This window comes from Aquarana catesbeiana, linkage group LG01, assembly GCF_042186555.1.
Source record: "Aquarana catesbeiana isolate 2022-GZ linkage group LG01, ASM4218655v1, whole genome shotgun sequence".
NCBI classification, from domain to species: domain Eukaryota; kingdom Metazoa; phylum Chordata; class Amphibia; order Anura; family Ranidae; genus Aquarana; species Aquarana catesbeiana.
This window is the reverse complement of record NC_133324.1, coordinates 271,033,137-271,057,556: the sequence shown is the minus strand read 5'-3', so window position 1 is coordinate 271,057,556 and position 24,420 is coordinate 271,033,137. Positions and strand designations below refer to the sequence as shown.

Sequence of the window (24,420 nt, the reverse complement as noted above, 5' to 3'; positions counted from 1 at the left end):
AGTCCAATTCTCTATTCCTGGAATGAAGGCTGCCGATAGGATATGATTCACCTCTCTCTGGGCCACACGACTTCTCGTGCCCCCTTAGTGACTGATATAGGCCACTGCTGTGGCATTGTCGAACTGGATCCGAATCTCTAGAATATTGATGGATAAGGTCATTTCTGATTTGGATCATCTTCTATGCACAGACGCTTCTTCTAGGACTGCTCCCCAGCCCAGAAGGCTGGCATCTGTTACCACTTTCCAGGAAACTGGTAGAAAGGATTTTCCTTTTTGGAAATTCTTGGCTATCAACCACCAACTGAGGCTTTAACGCACTTTTGGGGATAAACGCATTGGGAAGTCTAGAGCTTGGACCTTCTTGTTCCAAGTTGATAGGATACGGTTTTGCAGCAGTCTCGAATGAAACTGAGCATAAGGAATGGCCTCGAATGAAGCCACCCTCTTTCCCAACAATTTCATGCAAAGTCGAATAGAACGATTCTTCTTTGTTTTGACCACCTGAATCAGTTCCTTTATGGAACTGATCTTTGCCTGGGGCAAAAACACCTTCTGAGCTGTAGCTATGATCAGACCTAAGTATTCCAATCTCCTTGATGGTTTTAAAGGAAGATTTCTCTAGGTTAAGAATCCAACCTAGGTATTCCAGGTAGCTGACCGGGGTGACCAAACTTTGGTTTAAGCGGGCTACCGACTGATCTATCAACAGTAGATAGTCTAAGTAAGCTAGAATCGTTACACCCTGAGCCCTTAATCTGGCTAAAGGGGGAGCCAAGACTTTTGTAAACTCGAGGTGCAGTAGCTAGACCAAAAGGCAGAGCTACAAACTGAAAATGAAGATTTTCTATCTTGAAGCGTAGATATTTCTGGTGAGCGGGAAAAATAGGTACATGAAGGCAAGCATCCTTGATGTCGATTGACGCTAGCAGTTCTCCACCTTGTAGAATGGAGACCACTGATTGGACTGACTCCATGCGAAAAGAGCGGATATTCAAATACCGGTTTACATCTTTGACATCTAAAATGGGTCCAACATCCCAGTTTGGTTTTGGTACCATGAAAAGGTTTGAATAAAACCCTAACCCTCGCTCTTCCATGGGGACCACCGATATCACCGTTTGAGATAAGAGATGGTCCAAAGCCAGAAAGAGAGAGACTTCTTTTTTTTCTGGATCTCTGGGAACGTTTGATCTGAGAAAACGAGGAGACGGGAACTCTCGGAACTCTAGTTTGTATCCTAGAGATATTGAGGAAGCCACCCATTTGTCTCGACACTGTTCCTGCCAGACCCTTAAGAACTGCAGAAGTTTTCCCCCCACTCAAGCGAGCAGGGGAGCCCTTCATAAGGAGGTTTTAGTATTTTGTTTTGTGGGTTTCCTCCCCCAGGGCCTCTTTTGACCCTGGGGTTGACCCTGAGGTTTAACCTCTTGAACTTGACGGTGGAGGCAGTCGTGACTTCCTGGAGGCTGATGCTCCTGGCACTGGAGAAGAAGCTTGTTTAAAAGAAAAACGCTTAAACATCTTCTTAACTGATCAGGCTTCATGTACACGGGACGTTTTTACAACCTCTCCTGAACGATTTAACGTGACAGACAGTAACCCACGTTTAAAACGTCAGTTTTAGAAGCGTTTTTTTAAAAATAAATAAATACTTTTTTTTAAATGTCCAAAAACGAAAAACATCTATAAAACGAAACATGGGGCCTGGAGAACAGAATCTCTCATAGCATCTATTGTAAAACATAACGCCCCTGATATCCAGGCCAAATCTTGGGCTTTCTGATCAGGAATAATCTTGAGCACCTGTTTAAACTGGTCTTTTAAGGACTGACATACACCAATCGATACCATAGCAGGCAGAACCACTGAACCTGCCAGAGAAATATTGTTCTTAAAAAGGAATTCCAACTTCTTATCCATTGAATCCTTCAGCATTTGAGCAGCGTCTACCGGACAAGTCAAGTTTTTATTCACAGAGGATATAGCAGCGTCAATTGCTAGAATCCCCCATAGGATAAAAAAAGTGTTAAAAACTTTTTGGGAGGAAAAAAATGTTTATCTGGGTGCTCCCACTCAGAATACATAAGCTTTTTTAGTAATGAATGGATAGGAAAAGCATGAATAGCTTGGGGAGGCTTTAGCGAACCCAAACAAGAAGTGGGCTCATCAACTGACTCTGCTAGTGGCAGCAAAAATGTGGAGCGGACCAATTCAGTGAGAGATTGTACCAACAACCTTTCAGAGTGTGAACCTAATCCTTCCGTATTAGACTCTTCAGAAGGAGTCATCAGCCTATTCCTGGTCCCCTGAGAGAAATTAGTCATCTCTACCCCCCTGTTCTTCAGTTTGAGGGTCCTGGGTAATGGAAGGGGACCTGTCACGCTTAGTCCCACTCTGGGATGCGATTAACAGATCAATCTTTTATTCCAAGCCTAAAATGGTGGAGGAAAAAACCTCTTCAGTAATATATACAGGGGCTGCAGTGTTAAGAGCAGCTGCAACACCCGACATCCCTGATGGCTCATTCTGACCAGCCATTTCACTGTCAGGGGAGGATGCCATCTTTTTTGAGGTGGTTCTAGGCTTCTTTGTGGCTGTAGAAGTCTTTCTATAGCCCTTTTTTGAGGTGTTTTTACCCCCCCTTCCAACCATAGCCCAATGCACAAAGCAGAGGTACTACCAGAAGGAACGCTTCCACTGCTTGAGCAATAGTCCAGCCCTGCCGCTGCTATTAATGCTCAGCCTGATGCAATAGTAAATGTGTCAACAGGAAATGCCTGCGTCAAACGTCTTTCATGCCCCTCCGTCAGCTGGCAGCAACAATGGAGCTTTTAAAAAGCACATTCCCACACTGGACGTTGGAGGATGCCAACACCACGCTTAAGCCCCACCCCCTCCGTCGCATTCGTCCCCCTCTTGAAAAAAAAAAAAAAAAAAAAAAAGTTTTTCCGCGCGAGTGCGGGCCTCTGATCCTACAGGATCGTTCTGTGAGGGAGGAATGGCAAGGAGGGGACCTGGAAGCTGCCGCCGAGTAGGGCGGCATGCTGATTGTTTTTTTTTTTGCTCTCCTAACGCTCACCTCGAGAAGAGGGGGAGAGTACAGCCCAGGTGGGGGGGGGTGTCTTGTGAAAAGGAAACCCCCCCCCCCCCAGACTTACCGCAGGTCTGCCCGCTAGCTGGAAAAAAAAAAAAAAAAAGGAAGAAGCCTGCTCCGGACACAGCGTAATCTCTTGAGGAAGCATGAGAAGGTACGTGCTCCATACAGCCCCCAGTGGTGACACTTCGGCATGACAACATTTACTAATTAAAAGGAGACATTTCATAAGAAAATTCAAAAATTTCTTAGAAAACTCCATTTACCTTTCCCGCCGCAGGGTTTTCTGTGATAAAAACCAACAGACCCAATCTTCACCCTTCACGGTGGGTTCCGCTAACAAACTTTCAGGAACCGGGGACCCTCGGGGAACCCACAATCCTGGACCTGTAATAGCATCCCGCCAGTAAAACTTTATTTCCTTAATACCAAAAGTACTGGATCCAGGCGTCCAGCTCTCTAAAAAGAGAAGTGTAAACCCACATCCAATGCGCACTGGTGTGAACCCAGCCTTAAACCTGCTGTCTTATGGGGGTACTGGCAATACTACTCAATGGTCACAGGAGATTGTTCTGGGCATTCTGCTAATCTGACTGTCCTCAGGAAATTTTTGGTTGATTTGAGAGAAGAAAGGAGGTGACGGGGGTAGAGTTTTGAATTTTATCTGTACCCCTTTGAAACCAATTGGTTTCCATCACAGCTATAGGTAAGGGCATTGCCCAATAGGGTACTCTTGGAGTAACGTGCAGAATATATGCTACACAGTAACCCAGGTTTAAACTGTCCGCTAACAAACCCTTGTGGCAAAATGGTGGGAGGAAGTACCTGAGTACCTTGTAGGTCCTAGGTGAAAAGTTGTGGTAAAGTATGACTAGCGGTGTGATGCAACACCTGGTCATCCACATGAAACTAAGCTCTAAGAGGTTCAATTTTAGCACCGAGCTTGAAAAAGTTTACATCTATAAAATATATTCCAAACATAGCCCCCGTTTTTACAGTAACTGTGAGACACATGGCTGCTTTACCTGTCCACGATGCTGGACTGTATATAAAGTGCAGATTTCACCCCTCATGGTGGGCACACTCCCAAAGTGGTCATCAGGGTCCAAGTTCCATAGCAATGGATCACTGCACTGGACCTGTAAAGCACCCTGTAGCTGACTAGAGCACTTTGCACTAAATGGCAAGGTGAGTGCCCACGTAAAATCCAGTGCCAGGTTTTACAGAGGTTGCATTGCTTTTTTGATATGTGAAGACGATGATTGAAGAATCAAAAAAAAGGCCATCAACTTAGGATTCAAGAAAAAGAAAAACTGAGGACTCAGAGTGGGTTAGGGTTATAGGGGAAGCGCCCAGGGGGCGTGCCCTCAAACGCTTTGCCAGTAAACAATCACCTAAAAAGAAGGTACAAGGTCTATAATCCAGGGTCTATGAATACTTTTTGCTTGGGTCCTGTAGGATTAAGCAAACAATTTTTTTAAAGCCCCCACATACATATGTAACCGCAAGCGTAAGGTTTGGCTACATACAAAAACAAGTTGTGCTATGCATGTTACATAAATTTTTGTGCATGACAGAGTGAGAGCAACAATTCTAGGGTCGTCTTTCAGCAATAACTCTAAACTGATAAACTTGTAAAGGCTTTTAAAGCATGAGTTATTGACAATTTTGGGCACTGAAGGTTGTTGCCATTTTAGGGCTCTTTCACACAGGCAGACTCTTCCAAAGTATCAGCCTGCCCAGCGGGGGGGCGGCTTTCCACTGATCCTGGCTCAGCAGGCAGATGACAGGTCCATGTCTGTTCCACTTATGCAGAGCAGACGCAGCCCACTTTCCTCTATAGGCGGTCTGACCCGATCTGCCAGACAGATGGGGAACTGATCCCCATCCATCTGTTTTTAGCAGATCGGATGTCGGCATGTGTAAAACAGACCTGTCCGTTTACATCTGGTGTGCCATAGAGGGCAATGTATGGTCCAATTGGGTCAGACTAAAAAACTGACAGGCAGACCCAATTGGTCGACCTATGTGAAAGGAGCCTTACAAGTGCATGCAATTTTAGGGCCTGACGTTTGGCATTACCTGACGCAAACTTGTGTTATATCAAAAAATTGGGTAATGTACTATATTGCGTTGTTATGCCCTAAAATTTGTTTTAGCAAAGTTACTAAAAATGTTTGACAAAATTGTTGCACTAATATCTTTTGACATATAAAATAACTACCATCACTTTATTCGCCAACATCCCCGCTTTCAGAAAATATATTTTTGGGGTCTTTGCTAAGCTACAGGTCTAAAATGTGCATTTTAACACTTGGCAAAAAAAAAAGAAAAAAAAAAAAAAAAAGCGCAAAATTTGTTGTTAGCGAAACGATTATGGTAAATTTGAAAAGAGTTTGATAGGAAATGATGATAGATTATACAGAAAATAAGGCTTACCATTTTTCATCAGGTTGTCTTCATGCAATGGACAAACGGCATAAAACATAGGGGGGTCATTGGGATGTGTTTGGTTGGTGATACATGCTTCATCCAATAGGTGGTTCACAGGTGATGTAGTATCTTCAACAGGGGGGTTTAGGCCAACATTATACCCAAATTCCCGGTCTTCAGAGCATTTGTTCACCTGGAAACTCTGTGTATTTTGGGTACAGTCAGCTGTGTGTACACCCTCATTTGAATTTACAGTCTCTAAATTAACACCTTGTTGTTCCAGTAACGTTCGAGCTAGTTTCCGCTCAAATGTTGATCGAGTGGTTGAAGTAATAGGCCCACATTTCAATCCAGACTTAAGTATTTCCTCCCTCAGTTCATCTGGGTCCAACAACTTCAGATTGGTAAGAATCTCTTCCATGCTCTGCTTGTCTAAAAAGGAAAGAACAGTGTTCCAGTCATCAGCAACTGCGCTGTTTAAACCGATACAGAAAACTAGATGCATGTGAAATGGTTTGTTAGCTTATTTTCTTCCCATACAGTTTATATTCCTCAATACAAAATATATAAATCTCAATGGCTAACTTCAGTTTTAAAATGGATCTGAACTCAAAGTGAAGATTTCCAAGGTTTTAAGAAACATTAAAAAGGTTGAATGTGCCCAAGCAGTATCCAGAGTTGAAATAAAGAAATAAAAAAAAGAAAGGAGTTCCTTCTGAATAGTGTACTTGTCTGGATTTCCCACTGAAAATGTTATTGTGCCTAGGCACCCCCCTATAACTACAGCTTCATAGCTGTACCTTTGCAGTAAGAATCTAAGGGTGTACTCACATGGGGAGTAACCCCCTGCTTCAAAGGTCTGCACTCGAAGGGTCCTTTCACATGGGCGGTCCGATTAGGTCCGCCTGTCAGTTTTTCCAGGTGGACCCGATCAGATGCTCCATTCACCTCTACGGAGCAGCAGAACGATATGTCCGCTGACACCTGCCGCTATCCAATCCAATCTGCCAAATCCAGATGGATGGTGACCCTATTTTCCATCCATCTGGAGGATCGGATAAGATCCGGTGAAAACAGACAGGCAGTCTGTTTTCACCCGATTTCCCCAAAGGAGAGAGCAGAACTCTGTCCGTCTCTGCTCTGCACAGTGAGCGAAGACAGACCTGTCATTCGCCTACTCAGTGGGGATCAGCGGAGCGATCCCCCGCGTGAAAGGGCCCATATTGTGCTTGAAAGGAAGCATTCCTGAGCACAATTATGTCTCTGCCAGCCAGACCACAGTGATTCCTGATTTCTGGGCTCATCAAGTTCTGTAATCAGACAAGGTTTTCAGTCATGCTGAAGTGAACTGCCCCAGACTACCTCTTCCAAGTAGTCCTGAACATGGTTCGGCGCACTCATGCAACACAAATGAACCAGAATAAGGGGGTAAAACGTGCCCAGGTACGGTTAAACCTTTCAGTGCGAGTACACCCATAACTACTTGCCAACCAGCGACATACCGGCACGTCGCTGGATTGGAAGGGGGATATCTTGGTTATTACTGCAGCAATGATAGAGATCATTATTTAGGGCTGGCGATTCCTTCAATGTAAAAGTAATCCTAGTGGCCAAGAATCCGCTGGATTACTTTTACAGGTGCCTGCCTTTACCAAGCTCTGTGCGGGGGAACCTGTTAACATGCGGAGGCATCCAATCCTGGTACACACAGTGAGTAACAAACCACTAAGACCCCTTTTCACATTGAGGCGTTTTTCAGGCACTTCTGGGCTAAAAACGGCACCTGTAAAGCCCCTGAAAAATGGCGATATGCTGGCAGGACGTTAAAAAAAACTGCAAGCAGCATCTTTGGAGTGGTGAAGGAGCTCCTAAACCGGCCCTGGCCATTGAAATGAATAGGCAGCGTCGCTTTGCGGGACGTTTTAACCCTCTTTCGGCCGCTAGTGGGAATTAAAAGCGCCCCGCTAGCGCCCAAAAACCTCTGCAAAAACAACGCCTCAGTGTGAAAGCAGCCTAAGTGACCTCAAAAACCAGAAGATGAGGAGCAATTTGTCACTTCTGGTTTTGGTCTTGTGTAACCATGTCGATACTGGCTTGAACAAGCTCCTAATCCAATCGATCTTAAATAAAATAAAAATTTTAAAGCACCCGTCCCCCCCCGTGCTTGCACACAAAGGTGAATGCATATGTAAACGGTGTTCGTACCACGTGTGATCTGTATTGCTGCAAACTTTATAGTGAAAGCAATAATTCTAGCACCAAACCCCCTGTGTAACTCTAAAATGGTAACCTGCAAAGGCTAATAAACCATTGCCTATGGAGATTTTTTTTAAGCACCTTGAGTGTGACGTAACTGTTCAGTTCAGTAAATCCAGCAAAAAATCTGGGCCTGGAAAGAAAACGGGAGAAGATGACAGCACTGACCCCACTGTGCTGGCGGGGAAATTAATTGGCAAGTCAACCATAACATGGCAATATGCTGTGATAACTAGCACATTATGGCATAAAAGCTCCTAGTGCATTTTTTTGTCAGAGGTTTCATTCTGCTTTCAAGCTCATTATAATAGCCGGTGTCTGTGCATTCACTCCAGAGCTGTGTGCAGAGCTGTGTGCAGGCAGCCCATAGAAGTGGATACACACGCAGCGCCAGCACAGACAACTGCATACAAGAGCTTGTTCACACATGTATTAATACCATGTTTATACAGCACTTATTCAGCATTTTTAACCCCTTCAGCCCCAGAAGATTTTACCCCTTTAATGACCAGAGCATTTTTTTGCGATTCGGCACTGCTTCGATTTAACTGACAATTGCGCAGAAGTGCGACGTTGTACCCAAACTGACGTCCTTTTTTTTCCTCTACAAATAGCTTTCCTTTGGTGGCATTTGATCACCTCTGCGGTTTTTATTTTTTTGCGTTAAACAAAAAAAAAAAAAAAACTGACAATTTTGTAAAAAAAAAAAGCAATATTTTTTACTTTTTGCTAGAATAAATATCCACCTCAAAAAAAAAAAAAATTACATATATATATATATATATATATATATATATATATATATATATATATATATATATATATATATATACACACACACACAAAAAAAAGTCTTCCTCAGTTTAGGCCAATATGTATTCTACATATTTTTTGGGGGGAAAAAAAAAAAAAAAAAAAAAAAAAAAATCGCAGTAAGCGTATACTGATTGGTTTGCGCAAAAGTTATAGCAAAATAGGGGATAGATTTATGTCATTTTAATCAATTTTTATCTTTTTTACTAGTAATGGCGGCGATCTGCAATGTTTAATCGGGACTGCGACATTATGGCAGACACTTTTGACATTTATACAGCGATCAGAGCTACAAATAGCCACTGATTACTGTATAAATGACACGGCAGGAAAGTGGTTAAACACTAGGGGGCGACCAAGGGGTTAAGTGTGTCCTAGGGAGATGTTCTAACTGTAGGGGGATGGGCTCATTACAACATGACAAAGATCACTGCTCCCTGATGACAGGGAGCAGTGGATTTCTGTCATGTTGCTAGGCAGAACAGGGAAATGCCTTGTTAGGCATCTCCCCATTCTGCCTCTCCCCACCGCAATCGCGGGCCCCCGGTGAACATCGAGTTTGCGGGACCCGCAGGCACGCTCCCACGGCACGCCCATTTACCTGCCTTTGCCATTCTGCCGACGTACATCTGTGGTCGGCAAGTGGTTAAAGCGGAACTCATAACAACGATGTTCTTTAGCAAGGAACATACATTCCACATTAATAATTAGGTTACCAAAATCAGTGTGTGCTTTAAATTGGCGCCAGCATTGCTCCAGTTTCTTCTTGCTGAAGGCCAGAGCCCAAGAACAGCAGTAAATCATAAAGGCTGAACTAAACCCATCGATTTAACGGTTTCAAAAAAACTGTTACATTCCTGGAATGCTGGGTTTGCTAAGAGCCCTTTCACACTAAAGCGCAGCTAAAACTGTCGTTTTAGAGACGCTTTTAACCCCCGCTAGCAGCCGAACAAAGGGTTAAAAGCGCCTGCAAAGCACCGCTCCGCTTTTGGCGGCGCTGCCCATTGACGTCAATGGGCAGGGGCGCTTTAAGAGCGGTGCATACGCCACTCCTAAGGCGCATCAAAGAAGCCGCTTGCAGGACTTTTGACGTCCTGCCAGCGCAGCGCCCCAGTGTGAAAGCACTCGGGCTTTCACACTGGGATTGATTGCAGATGAGACATTTTTCCAAGCACTTTACAGGCGCTATTTTTAACCACTTGCCGACCGACTCCTGTACATATACGTCGGCACTTTGAAGATGGATATCTCGGTAACGGCAGCAGCTGCTGCCACAACCGAGGTATCCATCTCTTCAGGAGCCGGTCCCGTTTATGAAAATGGTGGTCTCTGCAGCGAAAAAAAAAAAAAAAAAAAAAAAAAAAACACAAATGAAAAAAAAATCAGTAAAATAAAATTAGAAAAAAAATTTTTTTTAAAGCGCCCCGTCCCGACGAGCTTACGCGCAGAAGCGAACGCATACCTGAGTAGCGCCCGCATATGAAAACGGTGGTCAAACCACACATGTAAGGCATCACCGCGATCGTTAGAGCGAGAGCAATAATTCTAGCCCTAGATCTCCTCTAACTCAGAACATCCAACCTGTAGAATTTTTTAAACGTCGCCTATGGAGATTTTTAAGGGTAAAAGTTTGAAGCCATTACACGAGCAGGCACAATTTTGAAGTGTGACATGTTGGGTATCAATCTACTTGGCGTAACAGCATCTTTCACAATCTAAAAAAAAAAAAATTGGGCCAACTTTACTGTTGTCTTATTTTTTTTTATTCAAAAAAGTGAATTTTTTCGAAAAAAAAGTGCGCTTGTAAGAAAAAAAAAAATATTGCAATGACCGCCATTTTAGGGTGTTAGAAATAAAAAAAATTAAAAAAAAAATATATATATATATATATATATATATATATATATATATATATATATATATTTATTATGTTTGGGGGTTCTAAGTAATTTTTTAGCAAAAAAAAAATTTTTTTTTTTTTTTTTTTAAACTTGTAAAAATTTCAAAACGAGGCTAGTCTTTAAGTGGTTATTTTATTTTTAAACGCCTCCAGTGTGAAAGGGGTTGAACTGTCAACCCATAAAATGGCTGGTGTCATAAGTGATCATATGTGCAGCACCATGGGAATTGCAGATCAAACAGAAGCAGCTTCCTTGGCTGTAAAGGATAGGAGAGTTTGAATCCTCTTCAAGGCTGTCAGCAGATCGGCCTCTACAAACTAGGCAGTGCCTAAAAATGCAGAGCCACTGAGCATGCGCAGAGCAGGGTGAGAAAGTGGGGTTTATTAAAGGCAAATCCACTTTGCGTTACAAGTGCACTCGGAAGTGCAGTCGCTGTAGATCCAAGGGGGACATGCAAGGAAAATAAATACAGCATTTTGGCTTGTGCATGATTGGATGATAAAATCAGAAGAGCTTCTCCCGATTTCAGATCTGCCCCTCAGATCTACAGCGACTGCACTTCCAAGTGCACGTGAAATGCAGAGTGGATTTGCCTTTAGTAAATCAACCCCAGTGTATTACTGGATTTAAAAAAAAACACTATAGACACATTTTTAATGGTTTACAGTGCCTTGAAAAATGATTCATTCCCCTTGAAATTTTCCACATCTTGTCATGTTTCAATCAAAAACGTAAATGTATTTTATTTGGATTTTAATGTGATAGACCAACACTAAGTGGCACATAATTGTGAAGTGGAATGATAAATGGTTTTCAAAATTTTTTACAAATAAATTTGAAAAGTGTGGCGTGCATTTGTATTTAGCCCCTTATACTCAGATACCCCTAACTAAAATCTAGTGGAACCAATTGCCTTCACAAGTCACCTAATTAGTAATTAGAGTCCACCTATGTGTACTTTAATCTCAGTATAAATACAGCTGTTCTGTGAAGCCCTCAGAGGTTTATTTGAGAACCTTAGTGAACAAACAGCACCATGAAGGCCAAGAAACACACCAGCCAGGTCAGGGATAAAGTTGAAGTTTAAAGCGGGGTTAAGTTATAAAAAATATCCCAACCTTTGAACATCTCACGGAGCACTTTTCAATTCATCATCCGAAAATGGAAAGAGTATGGTACAACTGCAAACCTACCAAGACATGGCCTTCCACCTAAACTGACAGGCCAGGCAAGGAGAGCATTAATCAACTGCAGAGATCCACAGCTCAGGTGTGAGAAACTGTCCACAGGACTGGACTACTATTAGTCGGAACTCCACAAATCTGGTCTTTATGGAAGAGTGGCAAGAAGCCATTGTTGAAAGAAAGCCTTAAGAAGTCCCGTTTTTGAGAAACCATGTGGGGGACACAGCAAACATGTGGAAGAAGGTGCTCTGGTCAGGTGAGACCACAATTTAACTTTTTTGCCTAAAAGCAAAAAACACCGTGTGGCAGAAAACTAACACTGCACATCACCCTGAATACACCATCCCCACTGTGAAACATGGTGGTGGCAGCATCATGTTGTGGGGATGCTTTTCTTCAGCAGGGACAGGGAAGCTGGTCAGAGTTGATTGGAAGATGTATGGAGCCATACACAGGGCAATTTTAGAAAAATACCTGTGAGAGTCTGAAAAAGACAAGACTAGGGCGGAAGGTCACCTTCCAGCAGGACAACGACCCTAAATATACAGCTAAAGCTACAATGGAATGGTTTAGATCAAAGCATATTCATGTGATAGAGTGGCCCAGTCAAAGTGCAAGCCGAAATCAAATTGAGAATCTGTGAAAAGACTTAAAAATTGCTGTTCACAGACGCTCTCCATCCAATCTGACAGAGCTTGAGCTATTTTTCAAAGTAGAATGGGCAAAAATGTCACTCTAGATGTGCAAAGCTGGTAGAGACATACCCAAAAAGACTTGCAGCTGTAATTGCATTGAAAGGTGGTTCTACAAAAGTATTGACTCAGGGGCGGAATACAAATGCACGCCACACTTTTCACATATTTGTAAAAACAAAAATTAAAAACCATTTATCATTTTCCTTCCACTTCACAATTATTTGCCACCTTGTACTGGTCTATCACAAAATACATTTACGTTTTTGGTTGTAACATGACAAAATGTGGAAAATTGGTGGTATGAATACTTTTTCAAGGCACTGTACATAGCTTTACCTACTAAAAGGTGCCAGCCTGAAGTGATCTAGCAGGATTAAAGCATGATAAACTGCATAGTGCATGTGCAGTGTCCTTTGTCCCATTCTATGACATAAAATACCTGGTAGTTCCTGCCTATTGCTGTGTTGACCACAGTAATCATGGCTGCTGATCCAAGATGCTGTGGTCAGTTTACATGCCTCCATTATCTAGCTGGGTTCAGAGTCTCCCCCTCCCTGCCAATTCCTAGTTTGTGTGTGTGCCAAACATCTCCCTGCCCCTGCCCACATTCCATGTGGCTGTAAAGTCACTGAGCACAATTACTGGTATCCCCACTGTTATAGCAAGGTATACAGTACAGTGTGTGTTTTTTTTATTTCATATTAAAGCTAGATACCTTCTTTCACAGCGCTGCTATGTGATCACGTCACCTCCCGAATGACATCAGAGGGGAATCGCAGCCCCTCCCACAGTAGTCCTTAGATTGGGGAACGAGAGGTGTGGGTGGTCACGTGACCGCACAGCTGCGCTGTGAAAAAAGGTGTTCAGCTTCATAACACAAAAAAAAAACAAAAAACACACCCACACACTGTAACCACTTCAATACCGGGCTATACAGTGGGGACGGAAAGTATTCAGACCCCCTTAAATTTTTCACTTTGTTATATTGCAGCCATTTGCTAAAATCATTTAAGTTCATTTTTTCCTCATTAATGTACACACAGCACCCCATATTGACAGAAAAACACAGAATTGTTGACATTTTTGCAGATTTAAAAAAATAATTTTTAAAAAAGAAAAAAAAAAACAACTGAAATATCACATGGTCCTAAGTATTCAGACCCTTTGCTCAGTATTTAGTAGAAGCACCCTTTTGATCGAATACAGCCATGAGTCTTTTTGGGAAAGATGCAACAAGTTTTTCACACCTGGATTTGGGGATCCTCTCCAGTTCTGTCAGGTTGGATGGTAAACGTTGGTGCACAGCCATTTTTAGGCCTCTCCAGAGATGCTCAATTGGGTTTAAGTCAAGGCTCTGACTGGGCCATTCAAGAACAGTCACAGAGTTGTTGTGAAGCCACTCCTTCGTTATTTTAGCTGTGTGCTTAGGGTCATTGTCTTGTTGGAAGGTAAACCTACGGCCCAGTCTGAGGTCCTGAGCACTCTGGAGAAGGTTTTCATCCAAGATATCCCTGTACTTGGCCGCATTCAACTTTCCCTCGATTGCAACCAGTCGTCCTGTCCCTGCAGCTGAAAAACACCCCCACAGCATGATGCTGCCACCACCATGCTTCACTGTTGGGACTGTATTGGACAGGTGATGAGCAGTGCCTGGTTTTCTCCACTCATACCGCTTAGAATTAAGGCCAAAAAGTTCTATCTTGGTCTCACCAGACTAGAGAATCTTATTTCTCACCATCTTGGAGTCCTTCAGGTGTTTTTTTTTAGCAAACTCCATGCGGGCTTTCATGTGTCTTGCACTGAGGAGAGGCTTCCGTCGGGCCACTCTGCCATAAAGCCCCGACTGGCGGAGGGCTGCAGTGATGGTTGACTTTCTACAACTTTCTCCCATCTCCCGACTGCATCTCTGGAGCTCAGCCACAGTGATCTTTGGGTTCTTCATTACCTCTCTCACCAAGGCTCTTCTCTCCCGATAGCTCAGTTTGGCCAGATGGCCAGCTCTAGGAAGGGTTCTGGTCATCCCAAACGTCTTCCATTTAAGGATTATGGAGGCAACTGTGCTCTAAGGAACCTTAAGTGCAGCAGAAATTTTTTTTGTAACCTTGGCCAGATCTGTGCCTTGCCACAATTCTGTCTAAACTCTTCAGGCAGTTCCTTTGACCTCATGATTCTCATTTGCTCTGACATGCACTGTGAGCTGTAAAGGTCTTATATAGACAGGTGTGTGGCTTTCCTAATCAAATCCAATCAGTATAATCAAACACAGCTGGACTCAAATGAAGGTGTAGAACTACCTCAAGGATGATCAGAAGAAATGGACAGCACCCAAGTTAAATATATGAGTGTCACAGCAAAGGGTCTGAATACTTAGGACCATGTGATATTTCAGTTTTTCTTTTTTAATAAATCTGCAAAAATGTCAACAATTCTGTTTTAATGTCAATATGGGGTGCTGTGTGTACATTAATGAGGGGAAAATGATTTAAATGACTTAAATGATTTTAGCAAATGGCTTCAATATAACAGAGTGAAAAATTTAAGGGGGTCTGAATACTTTCCGTCCCCACTGTAGTCATAGGACATCCGTAGAGGGGAGCTCCCATCCTGGGCGGGCGTCATATGACATCCTTTGTTTCTTGCCGCTCCTGCGGGCCCACAGCGTGGTGATCGGGGATTTGGATTGTCCCTCAGACACGCTCCTAGGGCGCGCACAGAGCAGCAATCGGGGACGAGGCTTGTCACCTTGACACAGCCCAACCCCGATCACAGTAAAGAGCCAATGAAATTACCACATGACAGGCTGTGTCCTAACACAGCCAGTCACAGAATGTCAACAAACCGCGGTAACAATATGTTACCGGGTTCTCCTCCTCACACACCGATCGTGTGTGAGGAGATTGCAGCAACAGCTCGTTACCTCTTACAGTGTACACCAACATACACTGATTGTCCCCCCCCCAATAAAGAGGACCTGTACCAGCCAAAGTACCTGTCACCACCCATCAAAGTACCTGTCGCAGTTCATCTGAGTACCCGTCACCAGGCCATTAGAGAACCCGAGTCCCTGTCTCCAGCCCATCAGAGTACCCGCGTACCTGTCTCCAGCCCATCAGAGTACCCGCGTACCTGTCTCCAGCCCATCAGAGTACCCGCGTACCTGTCGCCAGCCCATCAGAGTACCCGCGTACCTGTCGCCAGCCCATCAGAGTACCCGCGTACCTGTCTCCAGCCCATCAGAGTACCCGCGTACCTGTCTCCAGCCCATCAGAGTACCCGCGTACCTGTCTCCAGCCCATCAGAGTACCCGCGTACCTGTCTCCAGCCCATCAGAGTACCCGCGTACCTGTCTCCAGCCCATCAGAGTACCCGCGTACCTGTCTCCAGCCCATGCCTCATAGAATATACGTTGGGGTGTTTGCTTTCCAAAGTGGGGTCATTTTGTGGGCAATTCCACTGTCCTGGTGCTCAATGATCTTCAAATGTGTGATAGGTAGGAATGAAATGAGATGTGCAATTTATGCTCCTAGACCGCCTGAAGGTACTACTTCAATGTTGGGCCTCCGCATGTGGCCAGGCTGTGTAAAAGTCTCACGTGGCATCGCCATACTCAGGAGGAGTATCAGAATGTGTTTTGGGGTGTCATTTTTGCTATATACATGCTGTGAGTAAGAAATATCTTATAAACAGAGCACTGTGTAAAAAATAAAATAAGTTCTAAATTTTCTTTCCACATTTTCTGTGGAAAAAAATTAACCGTTCAAAAGACTCATTATGCCTCATAGATTATACATTGGGGTGTTTGCTTTCCAAAATGGCAATTCCACTGACCTGGTGCTCCAGGGCCTTGACAAATGTAATAGGTCGTTAGAGGTGTAATTTATGCTCCTAGAACCCCTGAAGGTGCTTCCTGCATGTTGGACCTCTGTGTGGCCAGGCTGTGTAAAAGTCTCCCACATGTGGTATCGCCATACTCGGAAGGAGTAGCAGAAGGTATTTTGGGGTGTAATTGGAAGTATGCATAGGCTGTGTGTGAGAAATAACTAGTTATGACAATTTTGTGAAAAAAAAAAATTAATCTTTATTTTCCCAAGAATTGTGGGAAAACTTCAAAAACTCACCATGCCTCTTACTAAATACCTTTGACTGTCTACTTTTCAAAAAGGGGCAATTTGGGGGGTATTTGTACTTTCCTGACATTTCAGAGCCTCAAGAAATGATAGGCCATCAGCGCATCAGGTGTGATCAATTTTCAATCATTTGCACCATAGCTTGTAGACTAACTTTCACAGAGACTAAATAATATCCACCAATTTGGGTTATTTTTTTTCTGGAAATGTAATGTACTGGTGTGATCTATGCCATTGAAAACCATATAACCTACTTTCCATGTGTTTTTGATGCAGAAAAAAAAAAAAAACGCCCTGGGACTGCATGTGGTGTGAACTGGCCCTAAAGGAAACAAATGCAGCCACCACATTTTGGAAACTGTGAGCTGCATTATCTTTTTTTTTTTTTTTTTTGGGGGGGGGAATTATTATGAATTTAATGTCTTGACAGTGCAAGGTCCCTTTCACACAGGCGGACCGTTCAGATCCGCCTGTTAGTTTTTTTTTCAGGCGGATCTGAACGGTCGCACCATACAGCTCTATGGAGCGTCGGATGTCAGTGGTGACATGTCCGCTGACATCCGATCCGCCCTGATCAATCCAGACAGATGGATGTCCTATTTTCCATCCGTCAATCGGATCGGATGAAAACGGACAGGCGGTCCGTAATCATCCAATCCCCCCAAAGGGGAGAGCGGACTCTCTGACAGAGTGCAGGGACGGACTTGTCATCCACCGGCTCATCCCCGCTGTGCATGCGGAGGAGTTAAAACAGACAGACACGTATGAAAGGTGCCTAAAAGGTGTTTCCTTCTAAGTAGACATGCATAGCACACTATAGCAGCCATTACTGGATGAGTCATAGGACTTTAGAAAGTAGCAGCAAAGCATCTGCTCACCTAGCCGAACCTCCCAGCCAGGCTGCGGGTTGTAGTGTGGAGGATTGGAATACTTCTGTTTCCAGAATCTCTTCTCAGCCAGACGGAGCAGCCACCCCACCACCGCCACCAATACACAGGCCAACACGGCCGAGTAGCCCACGGCGGGGTCCCAACCAAACAGCATGTCATAAATAAGCTTCATTCCTCCCTTTACCAGAACTCTCCGGGACTTCTATAGTCTGTCTAGACGTCACTCCTACAGGCCGCGTCCCCTGCTTTTCCCGCCGCGTCCCCCCCGCCCAGCTGATAGGACAATGGGGCTCAAGTTGTCTTCCTGCTCCCTTCCTGTCACTCTCCTCCTTCCAGGGGCTTCACCGTCCTCTTATGGCCCTAGCTCGGTGAGGTGTACAATGCCTTAGCTGGACTCCTCAGCACTGTGCTGTCCTCCCTGGCCACTTCTCAGCGCTCACTCCAACAGCTCTCCGCCCTGCCTTACACACGCGTAACCTCCCTCACACTTGTACCGGTTCCAAAACTCAGACCCGCCCTACCTCCTCCGCCTTATGTACGATCCACCCGGGACCAATGTACGGCCTGCTGCGACACTTCCGCTCCGGCCTGACAGGACCCCTCTGTCTCACGGCAACGGGGTTGTCCTTGGCGCGCCTGACACAGTGGCGAGGTGGAGCTTAGCTGTCTCGCGCCACAGTACGAGTGTGCTGAGAGGAGTACAGCTGGTGACATGTTGTTGTTCTGCTGGGGCTAGACAAATCAGTGGAAGAGCTCTTCTCGGCTGAATGATAACAAAAAAAAAAACATTGAAATATACACACACACACCAGCCACACCTTGCTAGTACCGGGTTGGACCCCCTTTATCCTTCAGAACTACCTTAACCGCTTGCCGACCAGCCCCCGTCATTATACTGCGGCAGGTCGGCACAATTCCGCGAACCGCGAGCTGTATGTTGGTCCCTTTAAGCGGGATAGCAGGCGCGCGAGTGCGCCCACTGCGCAGCCGATTAGAGTTGCCAGCTCATCCCTTTAAAACTGGACACATATTAATTACACGGGTTCTGTGGCTGATTAGGGTGGTAATTAAACTCACGTGGTGCCTTATCTGCATTAAATTAGCCTCAGAACCTGTGTAATTAATATGTGTTCGGGTTTAAAGGGATGAGGTGGCAACCCTATTGCCAATGCTCGTGACCGCCGGGCACGAGAGGCAGAACAGGGACATCCCTGTTCTGAGAGGAGATAGAGATTGTGAGTTCCTACGAGCTGGGAACCACGATCTGTCATCTCCTAGTCACTCCCATATTCCCCCCCCCCCCTTCAGTCAGAACACGCACCTAGGGAACACAGTTAACCCCTTTATCGCCCCCTAGTGTTAACCCCTTCCCTGCCAGTGACATTTATACAGTAATCAGTGCATTTTTATAGCACGGATCGCTGTATAATTGTCAGTCGACCCAAGAATGTGTCAAAAGAGTCCGATGTGTCCGCCCTAATGTCGCAGTCTCGACAAAAATCGATGATCACTGGCATTACTAGTGAAAAAAAAACTAATAAAAATGCCATAAATCTATCCCCTATTTTGTAGACACTTTAACTTTTGCGCAAACCAATCAATTTACGCTTTTTGCAATTTTTATTACCAAAAATATGTAGAAGAATACATATCGGCCTAAACTGAGGGAAAAAATGAGCTTTTTAAAAAAAAAAAAAATTGGGCTTTTTATTACAGCAAAAAGTACAAAATATTGTGTTTTTTTTTCAAAATTGTCGCTCTTTTTTTGTTTATAGCGCAAAAAAAAACAAAACACAGAGATGATCAAATACCACCACGACCGCGCAATTGTCAGTTAAAGCGACGCATTGCCAAATCGCAAAAAATGGCCTGGTCATTGAGCAGCCAATTCTTCCAGGGCTGAAGTGGTTTTAAAGCAGAGTTCCGCTGCAAAAAAAAGAATAAAAGTCAGTAGCTACAAAAAGTGTAGCTGCTGACTTTTAATAATCGGACACTCACCTGTGCCACGGTCCGACGATGCGAACCAACGGAGCCCCGCTCCTCTCAACAGTGTCTGCATTGTTACTGTGGGCGCCCAGCTGTGGCTTCACAACCTGACACGCACTGTTCATGCGCGAGCCGCCCTGTGAATGGCCAGGCAACCTTCTGTGACGGGATCTGTGACGTGTCCCAGAAGATTGCAGTGAGGGAGGGGTGAGAGCTGATCTTCCTTCCGGTGCTGCGGAGCCCCAGGAGGAAATGGGAGCTGGATGCCTCTAAAAAGAGGGTATCCGCTCCCCCCCTCCCACCCAAAAAAATGACATGCCAAATGTGATATGTCAGGGGGTCACCATCACTTAAAGCGGAAGTTCCATTTTTGGGTGGAACTCCGCTTTAAACACTTAACCAGTCAGTGTATGGCACTTTTTCTTTACATGTAAAAATCTTTTTTTTTTTCTAGAAAATTAGAACCCCCGAACATTATATTTCTTTTGTTAAAGCAGAGGCCCTAGAGAAGAAATTGGTGGGCTTTGCAATTTTTTATGTTACACGGTATTTTGGGTAAAAAAATCCACTTTTTAACATTTTAATACCAAAAAAAATAACCCAAATTTTCTGTAAAATATAAAAGATTATATTACGCTGAATAAATAGATACCAAACATGTCACGTTTTAAAACTGTGCATGTCTGCACAATGGCGACAAACAATGTAAATTTTACTATCCACAGGCAACACTTTAAAAGCCATTACAGGTTACCACTTTAGGCCCCTTTCACACAGGACGGATCTGCTGGACGGACTCCGCTAACTCAGCAGGGATCGCTCTGTTGATCCCCACTGAGCAGGCAGATGACAGGTTTATCTCCGCTAGGGTGACCACATTTCCAAACAGCCATTCAGGGACACCTCCCCTGCCCCCCTTCCAAAAAAAAGATGGGGGGGGGGTTGGGGGAATGTAGTCTCGGGGTTGACGGGGGAATTCGGCGGCAGGGGTGATATGTCGGGTGAATGGCTGGTGTTGTACTACATTGTATTATATAATGAAATTGTTCAACTCACCATAATGCAGAATCGGTGAAGACCCTGAGCTTGCCCCAGATGCAGTGTGCCACTTTCCACCCGTAGCCTGCCACCAGATGGAGTGTGCCACTTTCCACCCATAGCCTGCCACCAGATGGAGTGTGCCACTTTCACCCGTAGCCTGCCACCAGATGGAGTGTGCCACTTTCCACCCATAGCCTGCCACCAGATGGAGTGTGCCACTTTCACCCGTAGCCTGCCACCAGATGGAGTGTGCCACTTTCCACCCGTAGCCTGCCACCAGATGCAGTGTGCCACTTTCCACCCATAGCCTGCCACCAGATGCAGTGTGCTACTTGTCACCTATAGCCTGTCACCAGTCCGACACACCGGAGCCCCGGGAAAGTGAACGTCCCTCCCACCGCTGATGTGACTCCTCATATTGGGGGGTCGGGTGGGTTTCATATCCTCAGCTCATGCTGGGACCTGTAGTTCTTCACTTTGGGGATTCACATCCCCCCAAAGTGAAGGACTACAAGTCCCAGCATGAACCCCTGATATCTAAGGATGTGATGCCCCGCCCAAATTGAAGAACTACAGGTCCCAGCATGGACCCCTGAGAATTAAGGGTGTTACCCCATAGATTTCACATGCTAGTGCTGGGACCTGTAGTTCTTCACTGATTCACATCTTTAGTTCTAAGGGGTTCATGCTGGGACCTGTAATCCTTCACTTTTGGGGGGGGTCATATCCCAGCATGAACCCTTCCCTGATATCTAAGGATGTGTCCTCCTTCCATCCATCATCTGTCAGTGTCCTCTCCTCTTCTGCTGACCCCTTATCTGCCTACCATCCTCTTGTCAGTGCTAGCTCCAGGCTGGCACACACTTGGAGCTCCTGAGAAGTGCTGACAGTTCAGCACAGAACGATGGCTGCTGGGGGAGAGCTGACTGAGGATTTGAACCGTGACCTGTCCATGGTGAGTGCTTTGGATTCACTTGCCTTTCTAGAAAACTCATCTCTCCTTTGTGCACTTCTGCATGCTGCTGAACGATGCAGGGAGGAGGTGGGTGGAGCTAATCAGTAGGCGCAGAGGAGGAAGTTAAATCTTCCCCGCTGTGAATGCTGGGGTCTCTGCCTCTCTCCTCCTCGTGATGTCACCGGTTACTAGATGCGAGGCGGCAGCTAGCAACAATTTGGGCACTGAGCCAACGGCTCATGTAAAAGGGGGTCTCACCAGCTAGGGGTCCACCACAGGCTGTCAGTGACTGACAGTGGTGATGTGAGGGATATTTTAAACAGTATCATATAAGTCCAGGGCCGGCGGGCAATTCCGAGGGTGCCCGGGACCCGGGACAGACCTGCTAATTGCGAGATTGCCCTGGGCAATCCGAGACATGTGGGCACCCTAGCCTCCGCTCACTGTGCAGGGATGGACCTATCAGAGCCCCGCTGTTCTCTATGGAAAGATCAGATGAAAACGGACAGCATGTCCATTTTCATCCGATCCACTGGATGGATGGCAAACGTATCACCATCCTTCTGTTTTCAGCGGATCACAACGGATCGGATGGCAGGCGGGTGTCAGCGGACACATCTCCGCTGACATCCACCTGCCCATACAAGTCAATGGGTGGCCCGCTCAGATCTGTCTGAAAAACAGACAGGCCGATCTTTGTGGGCCAATCATGTGAAAGGGGCCTAAGATGTACAGAGGTGGTCTAGTGCTAGAATTACTGTCCATGATTTGAAGTTCGCAGTGATACCTCGCATGTGTGGGACGATCACGGTTTGCGTGCGTTCAGGACCAATGCACACGTTCGCCTTTATTTTTTCTTATTTTTGCATTGTTGCTTTAAAATGTATTTATTGTATTGTGACAGCAATAGGCATGTGACAGGTACTCTTTATGGAGGGATCTCCAAATCCCTCCGTTGCACTTGAAAGCCTACAAAACGCCGATTGACATTTTTGAATACTTACTATTTTTTAAAACTGGCACCTTTAAGGTTCCAGTAAACCAGAAGTGATGTCATGATGTCGATTCTGGGTTGCCATATCCAAGACCGTTCAGGTTTCCGGCTAGCTGGTGGACGTGCTGGCTGGTTACTCGGGTCTCCCGGGGTCACGGGAGAGCCCAGGCAAGCAGTGTAAGGCGGCTGGGGGACGGGGTCATCCTCTCTCGCTGCTGGTAATAACAGAGCTGCTTAGCTGCATTGGTTGTTATTACATGAGAGCCGACTGTTGGCTCTAAAAAATGGTACTGGGGTGATGCCTGCAGCTGGTATCACGCCGATACAACCACTGACATACAGGTACGTGATGTGGGAGCAAGTGGTTAAAAGAGAAGTATGGGTTTGGGCTTTATTTTAGATTCATACTTACCTAGGTGGATGCAGCATGGGTCTGATGCTGCATCTGTCCCCTGGTGCCTCTACACTGAGAACTGAGCGATCAAACATCACCGATCACTCAGTTCTGACAGCTCCCCAAGCAGAGAGCAGCTGACTGTTAGTCACAGCTTTCTGCTCTGCTCCCTCCTTGCTCATTGGATCGCTGGGCTGTGGAAGGGGCTGGGGCGGCCAGCTCAGTCTCTCAGCAGCTCGCTAAGAGGCTGAGCTGGGTGTCAGTCCAGGCACCTGGCGGATCCAGACTTTATTGTCACAATGACACGGTACCTGGACCGACTTCTGTGACATCAGCAGAAAGCAGACTTTAGCCCGCCTGCTGCTGAAAACGGGTCACAAGAGTGCAAATCGAATTGCACTCCTGTGATCCATAGGAGAAGTACAGCCAAACAAGCTTTGGCTGTACTTCTCCTTTAATTCTTTTTGGCATAGATCCAACAAGGTGTTGGAAACATTCCTCAGAGATTTTGGTCCATATTGACATGATAGCATCACGCAGTTGCTGCAGATTTGTGGGTTGCACATCCATGATGCGAATCTCCTGTTTCACCACATCCCAAAGGTCAGTGGCGGTGTGTCCATAAGGGTGCATGACCCCTTTTCGGGCGCCGGGCGACTGAATTACAGGGGCGGGGGGGGGTTTAAGCACCTGATTAGAGCCATAGGCTCTAATAGGCGTCAAAAAAGTGAATATTTATTTGCTTTCCTAACACTAAACCGTATCTCCGCCAATCAGGTGCTCGGATCTGTTACCTGTCAACTGATTGGCTGAAACTAAAGGCGCTATGATTGGACGCCTATCATGCGTCCAATCATAGCAGAGGACGGGAAAAGGACAGGAGAAGACATCGAGGAGCTGTCCCACCGAGACAGGAAGTGCAGACGGCGGGCACAGTGGCAGCATTGGATGGTACAGTGGGAGCATTTGATATGGCACAGTGGCTGCATTTGATGGGCACAGTGGCTGCGTTTGATGGTACAGTGGAGGCAATTGATGGGCACAGTGGCTGCGTTTGATGGGCACATTGGCTGCGTTTGATGGCACAGTGGCAGCAATTGATGGGCACATTGGCTGCGTTTGATGTGGCGGCAATTGATGGGCACAGTGGCTGCATTTGATGGCACAGTGAGGCTGCAATTGATGTTTTTTGAGCACCAGCCGCCACTGCCAAAGGTGCTCTATTGAATTGAGATCTGGTGACTGTGGAGACCATTGGAGTACAACTGAACTCATTGTCATGTTCAAGACACCAGGTTGAAATGATTTGAGCTTTGTGACATGGTGCATTGTCCTGCTTGAAGTAGCCATCAGAAGAGGAGTACACTGTAGTTATAAAAGGATGGACATGGTCAGCAACAATACTCATGTAGGGGGTGGTGTTTAAACAATGCTCAGTTGTTGCTAAGGGGCCCAAAGTGTGCCAAGAAAATATCCACCACATCATTACACCACCACCACCAGCCTGAACCGTTGATACAAGGCAGGATGGATCCATGCTTTCATGTTGTTTACACCAAATTCTGACCCTACCATCTGAATGTCACAGCTGAAATTGAGACTCATCAGAACAGGCAACATTTCTCCAATCTTCTTTTGTTTAATTACGGTGAGC

The 24,420-nt window shown here is 45.4% G+C and overlaps 1 protein-coding gene across 3 annotated transcripts in view; it reads right to left on the bottom strand.

Moving 5' to 3' along the window:
• ANKLE2 (ankyrin repeat and LEM domain containing 2) overlaps nt 1–18,061 on the bottom strand; it is a 116,695-nt gene extending 98,634 nt beyond the window's left edge. The window contains exons 1-3 of one of the 3 annotated variants that reach the window (XM_073628492.1): nt 17,918–18,057; nt 16,208–16,402; nt 5,537–5,962 (exon numbers count right to left, since the gene is read on the bottom strand). In XM_073628492.1, coding sequence (XP_073484593.1) covers nt 5,537–5,951 — 415 coding nt within the window. In that variant the 5' untranslated portion in view covers nt 5,952–5,962; nt 16,208–16,402; nt 17,918–18,057. The other 2 variants (XM_073628486.1, XM_073628478.1) reach the window with 2 other exon arrangements.
• Between the last annotated feature and the right edge of the window lie 6,359 nt (nt 18,062–24,420).